The 19,012-nt window shown below is 38.6% G+C and overlaps 1 protein-coding gene across 7 annotated transcripts in view; it reads right to left on the bottom strand.

Moving 5' to 3' along the window:
• Positions 1-90: 90 nt before the first annotated feature.
• Positions 91-19,012, bottom strand: part of atp11c (ATPase phospholipid transporting 11C) — a 44,452-nt gene continuing 25,530 nt past the window's right edge. Inside the window, exons 5-31 of one of the 7 annotated variants that reach the window (XR_009782892.1) lie at positions 18,812-18,919; positions 18,279-18,407; positions 18,022-18,110; positions 16,184-16,234; positions 15,718-15,782; positions 15,542-15,623; positions 15,285-15,435; positions 13,600-13,797; positions 12,015-12,185; positions 11,354-11,562; positions 11,129-11,200; positions 10,949-11,022; positions 10,741-10,844; positions 10,459-10,640; positions 8,571-8,837; positions 8,256-8,433; positions 8,049-8,151; positions 7,820-7,965; positions 7,621-7,680; positions 6,918-7,045; positions 5,946-6,081; positions 5,791-5,856; positions 5,585-5,688; positions 5,345-5,501; positions 4,439-4,529; positions 2,499-3,619; positions 91-2,213 (exon numbers count right to left, since the gene is read on the bottom strand). Coding sequence is in view for 5 of the 7 variants with exons in the window: in XM_061725589.1 (XP_061581573.1) it covers positions 3,515-3,619; positions 5,345-5,501; positions 5,585-5,688; positions 5,791-5,856; positions 5,946-6,081; positions 6,918-7,045; positions 7,621-7,680; positions 7,820-7,965; positions 8,049-8,151; positions 8,256-8,433; positions 8,571-8,837; positions 10,459-10,640; positions 10,741-10,844; positions 10,949-11,022; positions 11,129-11,200; positions 11,354-11,562; positions 12,015-12,185; positions 13,600-13,797; positions 15,285-15,435; positions 15,542-15,623; positions 15,718-15,782; positions 16,184-16,234; positions 18,022-18,110; positions 18,279-18,407; positions 18,812-18,919 (3,135 nt within the window). In the remaining 2 variants the exon portion in view is untranslated. The other 6 variants (XM_061725591.1, XM_061725589.1, XM_061725592.1 and 3 more) reach the window with 6 other exon arrangements.

The raw sequence follows: 19,012 nt of genomic DNA, 5'->3' as shown, positions 1-19,012 counted from the left end.
GAATAAACTTAATTCAAAGAGTTACTGAAGGTGTGTGAAGGTGTGTGAAGGTGTCCACCCCCCCACAGACAGGTCCAAAACCACAGAGCCTCTCGTTGGATTTTTATTCTTTTTTTTTTCTTACAAAAGTGGCAGGAAAAAAGTTGCATTAAAAATACAATCCATTCATTTAATGTTTCATTTAAACAAGCAAAACATTAGATTCAAACATATTTTAAGCTCTGAAAATAGCATTTCTGATATCACTTAAAGGATTTTGACGAGTTAACAAAAGGAGGCAGCCCCCTCTCACTGACCCTTTCCTTTCCAAAATCAAAACCTGTTTTAACCGGCAATTAGTAGCAAGTATTTAGCAGGAGTTCATCTGCCAAAAGAGGTCAAATTTGTTCTGAAGTCAATCTTGGGAAGTTGTGTGTATGTGGTGAAGGGGCTGCCCGCCTTTGTAGCCATGAAAACGGGTTTGGGTAACATCAGGGGAGGAGCGCAACCGGCTAAATCAGACGGCACAAAGCTGAACATTCTCCACAATAAAAAAGATTTATGTAAGAAAAATATAACATTTGTGAGTAAAATTACACTTAACAATAAATATGGTAAGTAGATAATATAGGCTCATGGGGGGGAAAAGACAAAAAGATATTCCAAAAGAGTATCTAAAAGTGTCTGAAATCATGTTATGTCTTAATGGAATGTATGAAGCGATATACCAAAGAATTTAAAGAAGGAACGAAGGGCCAGAAAGTCCAAAACATCAACCTGTAGGTCAGTAGACGTGACCAGAAACAAAGTAGGGTCTCACAGTGACTTGAGCCATCACGTTTCTGGAGTTGGGTCATGTTAAATTCCAACTTCAGCTTAAGAGACGAAAAATATGGACACAAGATAATGAATATAAATACCCAATGGCTTTAGTGCATGTGTACATACGCGTACAGTATGTGTTGGTTATCTCTTGTCATCAAACATGTGCGTATGTGTGCAGGCATATATTAATGTGACTTAGTGATCAAAGTCATAATAAAGAAACCATTTTTTTTTTGTTTTTTGTTTTTAAATAGTGCAGAAAATGTATAACCGATCTATATCCTCTAGGTTCAAGTAATTCTGGTCTTCATTACACACAGGCATTTGTGGCTATTCTCATCCAGCACGTTTATGCATGTTCATCTAACACACAGATCTGTAACTTCCAGGTCACACTTGTGTGGACGCAATCTGATCGCACTGCATTCATCTTTTTGGCTTTGAGCATGTGCTAATATACGTCTCTTACTATATACAGTACAGCACATATATTAGATTTCTTTCACATTGGTCTAAATTATCTCAGAGGCTGGAAGATTTAGGTAATTCTCCAAGCAATTTTTAATTGCCGGAATAAAGTTCTTAAAGTCTCTAATCTATCACTCGATCTGACAAACACACACAAACATACACACTTTTTGGAGCGAGTGGTATTATGGCATCCAATAATCTCTCTTATGCCTTGGTTTTTAATATATAGATTGTAGATTTATCAATGGAATTAAAGAATAACGTAACTATCTATAAATCAAAAACTGTTTAAACAGTCTGCGTGCTACTTTGAGCTGCACTCAACATCACATTTCGTAACTTTGCACCTCAGCTGATTCAGGTCTGTAGATGAGCGTATTTTCTAAAAATGTGTGAGGCCATTTAAAAAAAAAAGTTGAGAAATGTAAAAATCAAAGTATAAAGTACAGCTATTAACAACAAAATAAAAGAAGGTTTGTAGAATATAGTGACTAATTCATTGTTCTTTTGAGCCTTCTTTCATGCAAATGTACCTTTCTTGGGAGGGGCCGTTACAACCGCTTGTAGAAACAAAAACAGCCATGTATGCATTCATTTGGAAGCCAGTTTAAAAAAAAAATATTTTTAAAAAAGTGAAAGAAAGAGCTCATGCCTGTCGTTTAGGTAGATATTCTATAAAATAATGCAGGGCTCTGCTGCACAGCCATGCATGTGGTTGGGGACTGGCCAGAGAATGGATCACAACTACACAAGTCAAAGAGACTTCTTAACCACATCTTTTTTTCCCCTCATCTTCCTCCTCCACTTCTTCACATCCTTTCAGATTCTTCTAACCAGAGTGGAAATGGCCGTGAAACTGATGCCGCTGCCGTGTCCCCCGCTGCCTTTTACTCGTGCTCCTTCAGGTGCTTGTAGGACAGTGGTGTGACGGCAGCAGTCTGGAAACAACACAAGCACACAGACTTTACTTTATGCTTTCGGCAAGAGCTGGTGCTGACAAGGAAGGCGAGAGGGTTTAAAATGCTCCTCAAATCATCAAAAGATAAGCAGCGATTAGCCACACAGGACCACAAACAAATACCAAAACAATTACGGGTTCCCCTCCACCATCCATTACCAGTCATTAGTAAAAGAAAAGAATTGTGTTTTAATCCGAGTCAAATGATCAGAAGCCCAGCTGGTAGACAAACAAACAGAGTTTAGTTTGACTCTTTGAGGTTTACCTGGACGTTTGTGGGAGGTCACCATCTGACAGCTATAGGGAGAATAGAAATCCAGATTAAACAGTGACAGCTGGTTCAAACAGCCCGGTGCTGCTGTGAGGCAGTCAGTGACCCCAGTGACCCCAGTGAATAGTGCGTCCATTCTCCATAGCGTATTATCCAGGGGGAAGACAAAAAAAAAAAACTAACAGTTTGGAAGCATTTAACAAAATACAGGTGCACAACGAGGTGCACAATAAGTGTTTTGTTGGAAACTATGCAGTTTTTACCAATACTTTGTAATTCATTTCAATCAAAAAATGTCGTAAATACGATTTAATTGTTGTGTTTATGCCGTATTCATTTTGTTGTCCACCCCCGGTAATACAGCAGCAATTGGGTTGAGGTTACACAAACATTACACCATGCACTGAGCTCAAGCGCAACACAAGTGCCTCCAATATTGGCCGTAAAAGTAAGCAAACAGCTACCAACACAAGTTTGGATGTGCATACGAGAGAGAAAAAACCACTACTAAACCACAGCACCACAAATAATACAGGGAAATCACAAATTAGGAAGTGACAACAGACCATCTCTGTTTTTTTTTCACACTGCCAGATAAGACAAATACTGACACACCTTAGAAAAATGGCATGAATAAAGAAAAGGAAAAGAAAAACAACTTAAAAGTGGGTTTCATGAAGCACATGCAGAAGGAAATATAGCCGGGCATCAAAAGGGAGGCTGAAAGGAGCATGTGTCCGTACAAAAACTGTGCCTTGGGATGCATTCCCGTTAAATGAATGCACCGAATGATTATTTTAACAAAAGGTGTGACAGGAAAAGTGCATCTCTTCAGCCAGCCTATATCAGCCTACACAAAACATCAGAGCACACTAGTTGAATAAGGCCTGTACGCCATCATGTCTTTGATTTCCTTGTTAAGACTCAGAGTTAGAGAAAAGAACTGCTGGACGTTGACTGGGGGAAGTCATTGATTGTCTTGAATAGCCTGAAAGTACGCTGGTACCTGTTTAAATGACAGTATTGGACTCATCAGAAAAGGTTCTCATGAGCAGGGGCCTGGCTGAAGACCTGGGAGACTGGAGGCCCCCAGCGCTCGACTGAACCCGCTTCTTCTAGAAGGGTGAGGCAAGAGACACCGGTGACGTCACTACGCTGACAAACACACTTCTCTTTCTCCAACTTGTGCTTTTTCTTTTGCACACAGACACACAGTACACAAAAACAAACATATATGTTCACAAAGACTTCAAAAGTGGACAGATGGACAATGAAAGTCAGTCCATGTGTCTTTCGAGACACCGTTTTCCAAGCAATTACTCGTTTCAGAAGCCTCAACTCTCTTAATTGGTCCAAACAAAAACAGATCTTGGTTTATATTTTTCTCAAAATAATACATGATATAAGACACACGGACAAAATGCAGTGGCCTGCAGGGACTGTGCTGAGGATCCAGGATGAGGTTGTGGACCAGAGCTTCATGCAGGTAAGTTTGGGTGCTTTGTCGTGCTGCAGTCACCTCACCGGACATGCGGAGGCAGCAGGCATTGGACAGCACAGGCAGCTGGGAGGAGACATCAACTGACAGACAAGGACGAAAGACTGCACATTTTCAGCACAGACAGCCTGTCCTACTCCACACTGCAGGAAGGGCTAGGATCCTCTCAAAATCACTCGAGACAGGGTTTAAAATGCAAACTTAAAAAGGACAGAATTGCTGAGGTTGTAATTTGACTTAATCTGTCCAACATAGTTTAATTTATGGATCTATTAATCTATAAAACACCAAACCAAGTGCCTTGGTAGAGAAAGGAAGGAATCTGACAGTGGGAGAGGAAGGGCACAAAGTAGGAAACAAGCACGTTTCCAAGCACATAGAAGTTCCTCAGGAAAGATTCAGGTATAAATTCTGACAGGGAGGAAAAAAAAGAGACCTCAGTCACTCCATGAGAAGCTGTGAGTGCTAGCGGTCTGTGACAACATGAAGATAGTAGAAGTCCCCGAGGAAGGAAGGCGATGTTTCATCTTGAGGGAGGACAGTCCACAGAGGCGGAGAAGCAAAATAAGAGGACGAAGTAGATGAGAAAACACATCTAAGTTTAACAAAAGCAGTTAGGAAAACAAAGCTGGAAAAGTTGAAAACAGGCAAAGGAAAAGGTTTCCAGAGACCAACAAACAAATGCTATTAATATCATATATATATATACATAAATACACCTAATAGGGAACAAACTGAAATGACAATCCCTGTAAAATATTTTTTTATAAATAATGTATTATTTCAAAGGTTAAACCAAGAAAAATAACTGAAATGTATTAATACAAAAAAGTTTCATCATTATTTTTGATCTCATCTCACTGCTTCAATACTGTTGCAGCAGACCAAACTAAAGAAAAATCTGTTTTTCTGGCAGACTTTTATCAGTCTTTGTGCCCTTCTTACTTTACATTTTTCAAATACTTTTCACACAATTGTTGCTATAAAATTAAAACTAATTTTTGGTGACTAGTTTTCCTAAAGACAAATTAGGAAGCAGTATGCTGATGTCAACTATCATATTATACCTGCAAAGAAAAGAAAACGAAAATAAAAACCCATTACATTTTAACTATTTTCCTCCATCTCATCATCTAAGCCCATAAGCAACAGTTTGTGCTCCATATTAATGATATGCCAATTAAAGGCTTTGATTTAAATTGCTGTCACAACTGCAGCTAAATATGAAGCCCTGAGGTGACAAATTATTATAATGTTATAACAAATTAACAAACAAAATAAATCTCGGGGGAAATAAAGTGTGCAGTAGGGTGCAAATATTTATATATGCACGCCGCTTTACCTGTCGAGCGTGAGGCCCACGGGGCTTGCGGAGAACCCCAAGCAGGATCTCTGGCAGTAGGCTGACGAGGATGAGCAGGATGATGACCAGCCAGGCGGACACCGAGCTCAGCATGTTGGCAAACACAAAGTACAAACGCTGCTGTCTTAGGAAAGGCCTGCAAGAGAGGCAAGACTTCAGTTGACATTCCTTGAAAAGGAACAATAAATGCTTTTACTTCATTCTGCAGTTTTTCCTAACCATATTATTCCTCCCCAGAAGAAGCTGAAAAATACATAGAAGGCCAGAGAGCCCCATATTACAAAGTGGTTGATCCATGTCCAGTGCCGTGTGTCCAGAGCCAGCTAGAAAGATGGAGAAGTCACTTACAATTTATGTAAAAAAAAATGTTTGTCATGTCTTCTTAAACGCTACCCCTTACTTAAACAGACGGGGTAGAACCTTACCTTTAGTGTCACAGTGAAGACAAGGACAGTGAATACAATCGTTCCGTACGACCAATTTCCAAAAACCTGGATTTAATTAAGACAAAGAAGATGCTTGGGAGACAATCTTGAATTATTTCATTTCAGATCCATTTCGAAAGTGATTTAAATAGAACCTGGCCATTATCCTGCAGGGCTGGGTTACTGAACAAACATCGAACTCCAAAGAAGAAAAGCAGGCCATGGAAGACTCCGAGTAAGGTCCAGTAGAGGAAAGGTCCCCATCGTAACATGGCATTCTTTGCAATCTCTCTACACAAACAAACAAAATCAAGGAAGCTGAACAACATGAACAATATCCAACATGTCTTTGGTGATGATATACATTATAGTATACAAATAATAATAATAAAATATGTATATGTATATATATATATATATATATATATATATATATATATATATATATATAATGCTTAACATTTGATTAACAGCTGCAAAATGATATTCAAGGAGTAGAAAATAAAATTTGCAGCAATACTAGTTTTTGCACATCTTTTTTATATACAACTGATGTCTGAAGCAACCTGATATATAGATTACTGTCCTGAAAATGAAGAAAATGGAGGATCCATTCATTGTAAATAGATTGCTGGAATAAAAAGCATGCACCACATCAACTGGGACAACACATCTACTGCATACCTAAATGAATAAGAGAAAACATTCATGCTTAAGTAGATTAGTACTAATAGATACTTTGGAACAAAGCCAAATCATTCTTTTAGTATTGATGAAGCAGAAATGGCTTCATCAATATCTTGGAACAGACTTATAAGATTCTCTGAATTTTATATTTTGTATTAGAGAAAACCAGGGCTAAACTACTGCTAATAGGAAAAAAATAAATAGTTTGGAACCAAGCTACTAAGTGTTTAAGTACCTTGATATATTGCTGGCCCTTTTCAGAATGTGATTTTAATTAAACACTGCACAGAAAACCTGGAAAGGCTGGATTTTAAAATACTAACAAAAAACAACAACAACAACAAGACGAAATGATGCAACACAAGCACAGTTAAAATCAACCACTCACTGACTTACACACAAGGGTTTAACATTTGCTTTTGTCTAAATCCCAAGGTTACCTGTAGAGGGTAGCGTTGTCCATGAGAAACTCAATGCAAATGTGCTGCTCGAAAAGGCTGTAAGCCAGGATGGGCATAGAGGTGAAGCAGATGTTGTACATCGTCAGATAGGCCGCATCATACAGGGGCTGGGGAGGGTGGGATCAGGAGGAGGGAGCGAAGGAAGGGAGAGGGCGGCAAGGAGGAAGAGGAGGGATGGGGCAACCAGGGATTAATACCATGGAGGGGACACATCTCACACACTCCAACATAATTTACACACTCATCAGGTTATCCGAGTGGGCTTACACACATCTTTCATGTACTTATGAAAGATCTGTGTCGGGGGTCGTAGGAGAAAGGGAACAATTAATTTTCATCTTTAACAGACTGAGATACCATAAGACATCATAAATGAGCTAAAAGAACTAACAGCTGACGTGCTAATTCATAGATACTTGCATAAAAGAAGATGTTCTTCAGATTAACACAATGCCATATATACAGATTATATACATCATATTTTAACAGATAAATTACCAAGATGAGCATATTCTATTTTACACGTCTGCATAGTTTCAACAGACCTCAACCATCCCAGAGGCAATGAGGGGAGTGGGCAATTTAAGGAAAAGTAAGTGATATCCAGGAGGACAAGAAGGTGTGTATATTAGGAGCTCCATCTCCTTTCTCTGAACATTAATGGGATTCTGGCTGTACTTACTTGTTGGGAATAGCCGCAGAAGAACTGGTACAAAAACTGCGGTAAGATGAAGCAAAGATTCTGCAAAAAAGAAGATTCACACTTACTTTTAATCATCAAAAAAATGTAACTCTAGGAAACACAAGCCTTGCCAAAACTTTAATCAAGATCTTAGCTGTAAGGGTAGTAAAAAAAAAATCTAAGCATCTGTTTTTCTTACCTTGTAAAAGAAATACTGCACCAGGTGTGCAATCCGAACATAGTAAAGATGCCCGTGCGCCAACAAAAGTTTCTTGAGATGCTTGAGTTTGGGGATGGCATAATCACTGTTCCTCACAGCTTGCCGACCCTCTTTGCCTTTAATTCCTGAAAAAGCGGATGAAAAAAAGTGGCTACCTTTGTGGAAAAGCCACAATCCCTTTTATTAGTGGCCCCAAGTCATTTCTTACCAATCCCAACATGAGCTTCCAAAATCATGCTGACATCATTGGCTCCATCTCCAATGGAAAGGGTGATTGGGCTGCCTTTAGAGTTCTTTACCATTTTAACTATCTATACATTTAGTAAGACAGAAAGGCACGTATTAAAAAAAACAAAAAAAACAAATGTTACTTTGTGTTCAAGTAGATTTCTAGATTGTTATTGATTGGTCTGACCTGTGCCTTCTGCAGAGGGGCCATGCGGCAGCAGAGCACAGCTGTACAGTTTTGACAGATCTGCAGGAACAGGCTCTCATAGCGATTTGAGTTAGATTCGGAGGATGAGTTGAGCACCATTGATAAGGAGGCGCCATCTATGATAAAACCATAATCATGATTGGCCGCGGACCAACTTCTACAACACAGAAAGGAAGAAATGAGTTAGAGCATAATCATTAAAAAATCATTACAACCAAACGATCGCCCAGATAAAGACATTTCTCAAATGAATCTCAGCGGAGAGACCGAACTCACTGATGTCAATGTACCCACCTGGTGACGCCTGCCTTTACTGCTGGTGCATCCTGTACAGCTTTCTTATGATACTCAAGCAGAAGCTCATGCAGACGTTCCTCGCGCGTCCTCACTCCATCCTCCAAAGTACGCAAAGTTAGCTCCAATAGCTCTGTGTTTCTCTGAAACAATCTACAAGCGTAGCAGGTGGACTTTGCGGTCTCCATCTTGTCCCCTGTTAGGACCCAAACCTTCATACCGGCTCCCTGCAGAGCTTCCATAGTCTCTGCTGCCTCCTCCTGAAGCCTTAGGGGTAAGAACAGAGAGAAAACACATCAAACATAAGAAAGGGCTGCAGCCCTTTTTGTAACAGGCGTACACATCACAGCAACAGTATTTGACATATTTCGTATGCACCATGACCTTATTTGCCCCTAAATGCACCACTTTCACTCTTTAAAAGCATTCAGGTTATGTAGTGCTTTAAAAGCAAAATAATTACATATACTGAACGTTGCTCCCAGGTGACCATTGCAATGGTCACCAATTCTCGCCAAATCATAACTTTGACGCCCTGAAGAAAAACAATATAAAACTGTAAAGAGCAACAGAAACCACAGAGATAACGTTTTTTAAATGGATCAAAGATGGGACTTTCACCCAAGAAAAACTGGTTCAAATTGGATATTAAATTCAGAACTACCTGCCACGTTATTTTGTTATATTATTTAGTAGCTGTTCTGTGAGGTTCATGCCATGAAACTGCTTGAATTAGTGTAGATGATTGAAGCAAAAGTTCTCCAATGTTCTTCCCCGACTTAGTTATAAAATCACAATAATGTGATTAGTTGTAGCTTAGCTGTTTCCGAAATTAGGCAGACATGCAAGTAATCTTGTTGCTTAAAATGGTTATAATGATCTGGATTTAACTGGAATACAATTGGATTGGACTTTATTTAACTGTGCTGATCTCAAACTACTCTGTAATGTTGAATAAAATGCCTTATATTTTGAAATGATGATATAAAATTAAACTGAAATAAAAAAAACAACAACAAAACAAACAAAAAAACCCAGAACAAATGCATGGGTGTATGCAGATACAATAAATTAATTTCTTCATTTTGTAATGCATGTCTGTTCTCTAATTTTAACCATTATAAAACAGACCCTGCAGCCTGTTTTCCATCCTTCCAGACCTGGATCGTGGGTGATGTGACCACAAGGGGGCAGTGTGAGATTACATTGCTATACAGGACTGTCTCAGAAAGTTAGAATATTGTGATAAAGTTCTTTATTTTCTGTAATGCAATTAAAAAAGAAAAATAATGTCATACATTCTGGATTCATTACAAATCAACTGAAATATTGCAAGCCTTTTATTATTTTAATATTGCTGATTATGGCTTACAGTTTAAGATTAAGATTCCCAGAATATTCTAATTTTTTGAGATAGGATATTTGAGTTTTCTTAAACTGTAAGCCATGATCAGCAATATTAAAATAATAAAAGGCTTGCAATATTTCAGTTGATTTGTAATGAATCCAGAATGTATGACATTTTTGCATTACAGGTACAGAGGTTTGTAGGCAGGACAACTGCTATAAAATATCCGCTCATCATCAAAGATCATTTACTTCAGAAAATTAAATTGCCCTTAGATGGAATTATATGTAATTATATGTAAATGTCCTTTTCAGAACCATAAAAAAGGCAAGTAAGAAAACAGGGATATTGCCTTTTTACTGCAAAAATCTAGGTTGGTGACATTGCAGGCCTCTTCTATGATTTGGATACTATCACGCTGAAATGTACAGCATTAAAAAGATTTCTTTTGAAAAGTAAGACATTAAAAACACTGAAAATTCACAAGTTTGATGAGTGAGAGCTGTATGGTTACAGTATGTTGCAGGCGTGTGCACCAACCGATCTTCCACAGCAGTCGCTCCTATTAGATTCATCCCAGTCTCCACTTGGTTGTAAACGCCTATAAGCTTCTCCTCTCTGTCCTGAAGAGCCAATCTGGCTTCCTTCAATCCTGCATCAACATGGGCGAACTCTTCTGGGCTGAGGTGCTTGTAGGCCACACACAGTGTGCGATAACCCTCCTGAACAGTGAAAAAGGAATCATTATGACAAGAAAAATGCAGAGTTATGCATTATGAAACCACAATAACAATTAAACAAAACAAGTTACACTGAACTCACCGTCGCACTACGCTCCACATGCATGCGTATCCTTTCAACCTCGTCTTGTCTAACTCGAGGGAAGATGGAAGAGTCTGCTCCCTTACAGAAAAGCAGTGTATCACCTGGGCACAACATTAAGCAGGAATACAGTGAAACAGCACCATGACAACCGAGGGAACTCATTAAAGAGCCAAAGCCATAAACGTGACCATTGTCTCCTGCTCACCTGATCTGGATCTGACTATCACACTCATACGCCTTCTCACTGGGTCAAAGTTCAACACATGCAGCAGTTCATACCTTTGGAAGGTGCAAAATGGAAAAAAAATGACAAAGTAAAACAAATTAATTTCATAGTTAAATGGAAAATAATCAAAAAGCTTCCTCTTTGTAATTATTGACTTACATTTCAACATCTTTGTTCCTGTTAAGAATTTTCATAGTTTTACTTTCAAGACCCAGAAATGTGAAGCCATACCTGCAGATGGAGACAAATCATCACAAATCTGCTATTCATTGACATTAGAAAGTAATGCACCAAAACCAAAAAAAAAATGTTCTCAAAATAAATTGTTTGACATTCCCATTCAACCTACTGCATTCAGTTTGGTCAAAACAGCCGGTCTCTTACCTCATGGCACCCTTCACCAAAGCAATCTCATCAGGTGAGGAAGCGATGAATCCCTTCTCCACCTGAGGGATATGGAAGACCTCTCCATCCCCTGAACCGTCCACTTGGTCTGGTGTTCCGTCCCGCTGGACCTGATCCTGCTCTGTAGACTCCTTCACTTGGACTGTGTGACAAAGACAGAGGGCACGCAGAAACAGCTCTTCCTTGTCCTAATAACAGAATAAAAACACTGCTTAATACATTAAAATAAGATACAATATACATATATACACACATATATATTTCATCAACAGATCTACGGTTTAGAGTAAACTAATGTATCAACTGCTTAACTCAATAAAAAGATTTACTGCCATATGTCAGGTCATAAACAGAAGCTCTTGATCCGATAACGCCGTTCGTTTACAACCATTTGTCTAAATTGACTTCTTATCAACATTAAGTGCTGATGTGCAGCAGTCCGTAAAGAGTTATCAGGCGCTCGTGTTAAGAGCACACCAACACTCGCCCCCCCGCCTTGTCACCTGCATATGTTGACATGTCAAGGGGAGTGTAGGTGGGTGACCTGGGAAGGGTCTTTCTGAGCAACCAGCTATGTAATGACCATATGTTAATGTTTGTCTGACTTTTACAACAGATGGCGGGACACCAGAAGACCCACCCTGCCAGCTTTCTGTTGTAGTTTGTTCACAGGTCCATCTGTGACACAAAACCCATCCAACTCGCTGCTCGCATCCCTGTACTTGTACTGGAAACCATCGATGCAGCACTCTATGAACTCCATGTTATTCTGAGTGAGTGTGCCTGTCTTGTCTGTGAACACGTAATCCACCTGCAGAAAATACAAACGGGGAAAAAAAATATAAAGAACTCGTCCAAACCCATTAAAAAAAAAAATCTCATTTAACAGATTCCAACATTAACATTGGTTAATTACTTTGTAAAAGACTTATTAGAATTACACTCTGTTAATCACCTTGAAATAAACATCTGAGAAACCGAGTGTGAGTGATCTATCACAGCACTGCTGAAGCTAAAAATACCAAAGAGGAGAATGGAGCAGTGCCAGTCTGGTATCATAAACAATTCCTTTCACATTAACACTTAAGTCAACAATCTTCTTTTTTTATTATTATTATTATAAAAACAGTTGTGAACAATAAGTGGTAAATCACAGAAGATTTTTTTTTCATACATTTACAAAGTTTTGATTTCATATCATGTGTAAAAAAAAAAAAAAAAAACAACCACCCCCAAAAAAACAACATGTACATAAAAGGGTTGTTTTAACGCCAAGCTATAAAGAGATTTGTTTTGTACCCATGTCTCTTGCACAGGCTCAGTTCTTTTTTAAGGCTAACAGGGGGAAATGCTTTAAATGAGAACAATGAAGGCTGAGTAGAAATAAGCTCTGTGTTCCATATTCAGCTTGTTTAGTCAACATAAATGTATGAAATAATTTGTACTTATTGTGATGACTAAACAAATCATTCCATTACCTGATATCAGACAGAATTGGCAACTTAATTCAGAATGTAGCTTCAGTCTGCTACCGACTCCACCAAAGCAATTTCAGTGTTTTTGACATTTAAGAACTATACGTTTCATCTTCACATTATTCGTATATGCACACTGATTCTTCTCGTTCCGGTTTTTCCCTTTAGGGGTCACGACAGTGGATCACCGCAGAGGATAACTTGTTTCCATCTTACCCCATCTTCTGTCACACCAGTCAGCCACGCAACCTCTTTCATCACATCCAGAAATCTACACTTTTGTCCTTCCCTTTCGCCCCTGCCTGACAGCTACATCTTAAACATCTTTCTGCCACTATTCCCTCTCTTTATACGTCCAAAACTTCTTAATCTAGCCTCTCTTACTTCGTCTCTAAGACATTTAATCACGGCTGTCCCGCTAATGTGTTCATTTTTAATCTTATCCATCCTTGGCAAAAAAAAATCTGAACAGCTTCATGTCCGCCACCTCCAGCCCTGCTTCCTGTCTCCCGGTTAGTGCTGCTGTCCGCTGGTCAAACTACCGGCTTGTGAACCTTTCATCACAATGAGTATTTAGGTTTCTTGAGTCACATTGTGCCAGTTTTCTCAAACTAAAGGCATTTTTTTTCCTTGAAGTGGAAATTAGTTTTTAACGTGTACACACAGATACAAATTTAAGAAATAGATATGAATGCTTTAGTTATAAACATTTTTCAAAATACCACAATTAATCCTGTCCATCTGCCTGACCTGTCCAAGCTCCTCATTGAGGTCTGACGTGTTGACCAGTGCCCCCTCCTGGATTTCAGGGTCAAAGAAATCTTTGTCCCACGTGATGAAAAAGGATCCCAAAAACTTTTGCATCTCAACCGTAACATACATGGACACTGGAATGATGAAGTTGAAGAGCACCATGAAGGACAGGAAGTCGGTGAACATCTTTAGGTACTGTTGAGGAAATAAAGCATACACAAAGTTAAAAGGGTTCAATCAGAGACTACATGGCCTCTACAAACACACTGTACTACTCAGCTGACCGAAACAAGGAGATTATAAGAAGAAACCAAATTAACTCACTGGATCTTTTGTTCAGATGTGGATGTAACATATGTTCACACAAACCTTTTTACAACACCCAGAGCCAAGTGCTCTTATACAGCAAAATTTCATAAATAAGGGACAGTGAAGCAAAGAAATGTCCTGTGCTGTATTTCAGGACCTTTCTTCTACAACTTAAAGAGATATGCAAACTCAAGATCCAACACAAAATAATAGTTAACGTTAAATTGACATATATACATCATTCACTAAGCTCAACAGCCAAACAGAATGATCTCTCTCATTGACAGAACGTAATCAGTTAATAAAACAACATTAGAGCAAAGACAGGAATAAAAAACATAATTCCACAGTGATGGCTTGGTATACGTCTTATACTGGTTGTGGACAACTTGAAATGGTGGTTTGGCCAAAACCATCAATGGAAGGTGAGGTGTGTGGGAAATTACTGAGTCAACAACCGTATCTTAACCCGAGTAAACAGAATTGGACTTGCTGAGAACAACCCTTAAGGCAGAAAGGTCCACAAACAGCTGCTGCAAAAGCCTGGAGAAGGTACGCAAATGAGAAAAGCTATTCTTTGGTCAAGTCATGGAGTCCCAGACTCCAAGCAAGCATTGCTTGGGAGTAATTATTGTTCTAGTATTTAAAATAAAATGGGTCATTCATGTGATATTAGGTTAACCAGAGACATTAAAGTTCCTGAAATTATTAAATGGCGTCTAAAAATGGTCATAATTCTTTAATTACTTGAATCGAAGCTAAAAAGGGATTTTTCTTTTCTTTTCGTGGGGTTATGAGAAGTACTTAAGAGTAATTAGCATTACTGCATCATTTGCAGTAGAGAGAAGTCAGTGTTTTTAGTGTGGAGAGTTTTGATGAGGTTTTGATGCTGTATATCTATTACACCATTTGCTGGACTCACTATAAAATGTATGAATAGTTTTACATGGTGAAAATGTACTTCACCAGCGGATGGCCCTCGTTCTCATAGCTGAGCTCCTGACCAGCTGTTGTGTACAGCAGGTAAGTTACTAACTCAAATATTTCACACAACACTTCAAAAAAGCTAAAACGTTGCTTTTTTTCTCTTAAATATAGTAATTAGGTCAACTGAATCTCTACTGTTTGTTTATTTTTATTGTTATGAGAGTCAATCATGTCAATCTTAGATTGTGCAACTAACCAGTTATACGGGTGCCTTGGATGTAAACAAGGGAAGATAACAATCACAGCTGTCTTTTTTATAACATCTACAATTCAGGTTGTGTTGAGGGTTCTCTGTTGTAGCCAACTCTGTCCTATGTATCTTTTCAAGTTTCAAGTACATTCAAAAGAAGATATTTTAGCTATATTTTCAAAAGGTATGAGCTCACCAAATTGGTGTCCTTCTCTCTCTGGGTTTTCTCATTGTACCACGGCTCATCCTGCCCAGGCTTGTTCTGCCACACATACTTGAGTGTAGTGCACACAAAGGCCTTGCTCACCAATATGAAAAGGTAAACCAGAAGGAAGGCATTGATAGACCTGAAAATACATATATATGTTTATAAAGAAAGAACAATGAAGTAATGACCAAAAATGTACCATGAATATTTAATGTTTTTAATTTAGGTTCTTCCTCTCAACTTACTTTTCCACAACAGACCGTTTCTGAGATTTGCCCTGATAGTTGAGTGCCATCTTTGTCTCCATACCAGTATAGACTGCAACACCTTGAAACAAAAGGGAGATCAAGAGGAATTTTAGACAATGAACCCCATTCGGCAATGTAAATCCCTGTCCTTATGCCAATAACAATTGACTCACCACATATCCTCTGGGTATTCTTCAAAGTTGCCCCTTTCAGCAGCAGATTTTCTGGGCCCAAAGACCTGCACAGTCACATCGGTAGATCAAACTTTGTGTAGTCATACAGGAGCTGTGCAATCCAAACACCCTTCTATTCCCTAAATGGAAACCTGGCAGGCACTCTGCAGTGTGACAGTGTAAATGCAGTCCGGGCTTTCACCCACCCCGGTGCTCTTGAGAAGGACAGTGGCATTTGTTTTTATGGCCATTACAACATAGTCAATGATAAATGCCGGTGGGAGTGCTTTGGAAGCAGTGGCGAAAACCTTGCCAGCCTGTTTTAATTTTAATGCTTGTCTGCAATGAAGAATCAATGGAGTAGTGATTTGTTGGTGAAGCTCGGGATACAAATGAGTGCTTAAGCAACTGTATTTTGATTTGCTCTCACTTAAAGTGAGTTGAGATGGTTGAGGAAAGCTCTCACCTCACTGAAGGCTCATGACTGTTTTTGTAGATGTGCACGCGGCCGACGAACCTGGAAAGGAACATGCTGTCAGATGTTTTTTTACGAAAGAGGCACATCATATCAGATTTACATGTTACACAGATTAATATAATCCCAAATCAAGAAAAAAATGAATCAATAAAATAAAACAGAGCTTCTTGCAATTGTGTTGAAATTATTTCATTGCACACCACATAAATTCAGGATATTTCACATTTTTTCCTGTAAACCTAATTTGATCGTTTATCATGCATCTGTTTTTGCATTTCAGGCTAGCAACACATTTTAAAAGATGTTTGGACAGGAAAGCCAAAAAGATAGTAATATGGGTTAAAAAATATACGGTTATTTATACAGTTGTTGTCAGCTGTTTGTTGAAATGATGCTCTGGTGCAAATGCTATCTATGAAAGGCTGAATCTGAGGGCAAAGATGAGTGGAGACTCCAGTTTAAATATATAAAAAAACACAAGGTTTAAAAAATGTTTCTCAAAGAAATAATGGATTTATTTATCTATAATTTAACAGAATTCAAGGAATTGTGAAGAATGTATCTGTCACTGTCTGCCGTTCATCAATAGCCAGTAAAACCACATCTGCTAGGAAATACTTTGAGAAAACTTCATCAGACACTACAATATGAAGTTACATTAACATATCTCACAACTTTACGGGGCAGAAAAGAAGCTTTATGTTAATCCTGTTTAGAAGTGCATCAGTTAGGCTTGAAGGGATGCGTGATGAACTATCAGGCTATCACCAGGTGGAAATGTTTATTCTTGTCAGACAAAATCAGCTTTTCACATCTTTTTAAGAATGTTCAGTGTTATGCACCAAAGACTAAAAGGGTCCCCTATGACAGTGTAGACTGTCTCAATACACTTAGCCAAAGGTCATTTACATTTCTGAAATGACAGGATTGATTACAAAAAAGGAAAGAAAGATACTATCTTTTCCAGGGAGATCAGTGTATTTTTCAACAAGATGAGATCAAACCACATTCTTCACATGTTACAAAGGCATGGCTGAAGAACAACAGGGTATAGATACTGGATGAACCTGTCTATAGAGACCATGCGGAAAGTGTTGAAACCAAAAATGCCACAACAATTACTTAATATTGTTACGCATGCTTGCAAGAAGAAATTCTAAAACGCTTTATCATTTGGTATCGTCATTGGCAGAACATATTTCAGATGCTGCAAGGACGAATGGCCACATTAAAAAGTGGTACAGGTTTTTCTTGAATGGATTGCAGGACTGAAAGAAAAAAATGGATGCATAATGAAATGAAGTTCACAATTAGCACATGAAATATGTTGGGTTCATATGGTTTGCAATAAAATAAACTATCCCAATGCTTTATGATTTGAGATTGTACCAGAGGGGATTTTAATCTGATATACAAAATTAATGGAGTCTATCAACTTTACAAAACTCACAAAGGCAAATCAGATGTACAAGTTTAGAGGCCATCGAATGCAGGAACATGCCACAGTTCTTATTGATTCTTCATATTAAAATCCTAATAGCTCTCCAGTGTCAAACTAAATGACAACAGTCCTACGTCTTACCCCAAGGGGGAACCAAAGGCTGTCTATTAACAAATTAAATCTCTTAAAAAGTAAGAAGGAATACACTTTGTTGTGGAAAGATCAAAGTCTAATCCAAATAAAACCCTTCCATATTCAATAATCTTAATGTTTAAGCTATTTTTGACATTTTCAGATGGCACTGTTTTATTCAATAGCCCAACAACCCACAGGCAACTCATGCTTGCCCTGTAAATCTGTTGGGACCACATCATGATTGCCTTACTTGTAAAGGTCAGGCTGTGGCTGTTCACACTCAATGGTGGCATTGAGAGATTCCAGATCCCTCTCCGTGTCTGGCACTGTGTAGTGTGTCTAGAAAGGTGGAAGAAGCAGAGAGAAACAGGGGATGAGTTGCAATTGACTGAGGTCAAGTAGTGATTTTAACTTTCCTCTACTTTTTAGGGAGTACATAATATGAGGAAAAGATAGAGAGATCATGTGGCAAATGCTGTGACAACACAAACAGGCAAATAATCTTACTTTATGGTTGGATTCTCCGTCCAAACTTGCTGTGGTAACGAAACATGTGCCGTCATCTCGACTAGACTGTAGCAGTATTAAATCACAGGGAAACGTCTCGTCTTCCACCACTTCCACAACATCTCCCACCTGAAGATGCCCAAACAAAAACGTCTGATGAAGACACTGCTTGCAATCTTTCAAACTTAAGGTGGAATGAGGTTTTTAATCACCATAACAATGAGACATTTTACCAATAATAAATGGAAGGACTCTAAAAGAATAGAAAAAGATCCCGTCTTACTGTAAAACAATATTGTCTAATTTTTCAGCTTTAAAAAAGTGACACTGTCCATTGTGTGTGTACTTAATCTCCGGTATTTGCCATCAGAAGGTGTAGCCGCGCTTCAACACAGAAAACAGAGCATGCTCTCCCCCAGATATATACTCCAAATACGGTGATGCCAATCAGACGGATGCTTCCCTCTGGTCATATCCCTTTGGAATGATTTATTCCAAATGATACAAGTGAAGATATGTCTGCTAAAAGGTACCTTGATCTTCTCACTCTCCTTTCGTATCCTCCGGCCGTCCTCTAGCACTTTCACTGGGTACTTATTCACCTCATTGTCAGCCTTGTGTCGTAGCCAGTCTTCATATCCCTATGGCAATATATCAAAATCAGAATTGTATAATTTGCTTAGTACAACAAAAAGCAAAAGCTTTCACAGTGGTGCTGGTATGCATAGTTGAGT

This window comes from Cololabis saira, chromosome 7 (assembly GCF_033807715.1).
Source record: "Cololabis saira isolate AMF1-May2022 chromosome 7, fColSai1.1, whole genome shotgun sequence".
Taxonomy (NCBI): domain Eukaryota; kingdom Metazoa; phylum Chordata; class Actinopteri; order Beloniformes; family Belonidae; genus Cololabis; species Cololabis saira.
This window is presented reverse-complemented; position numbering and strand designations above follow the sequence as displayed.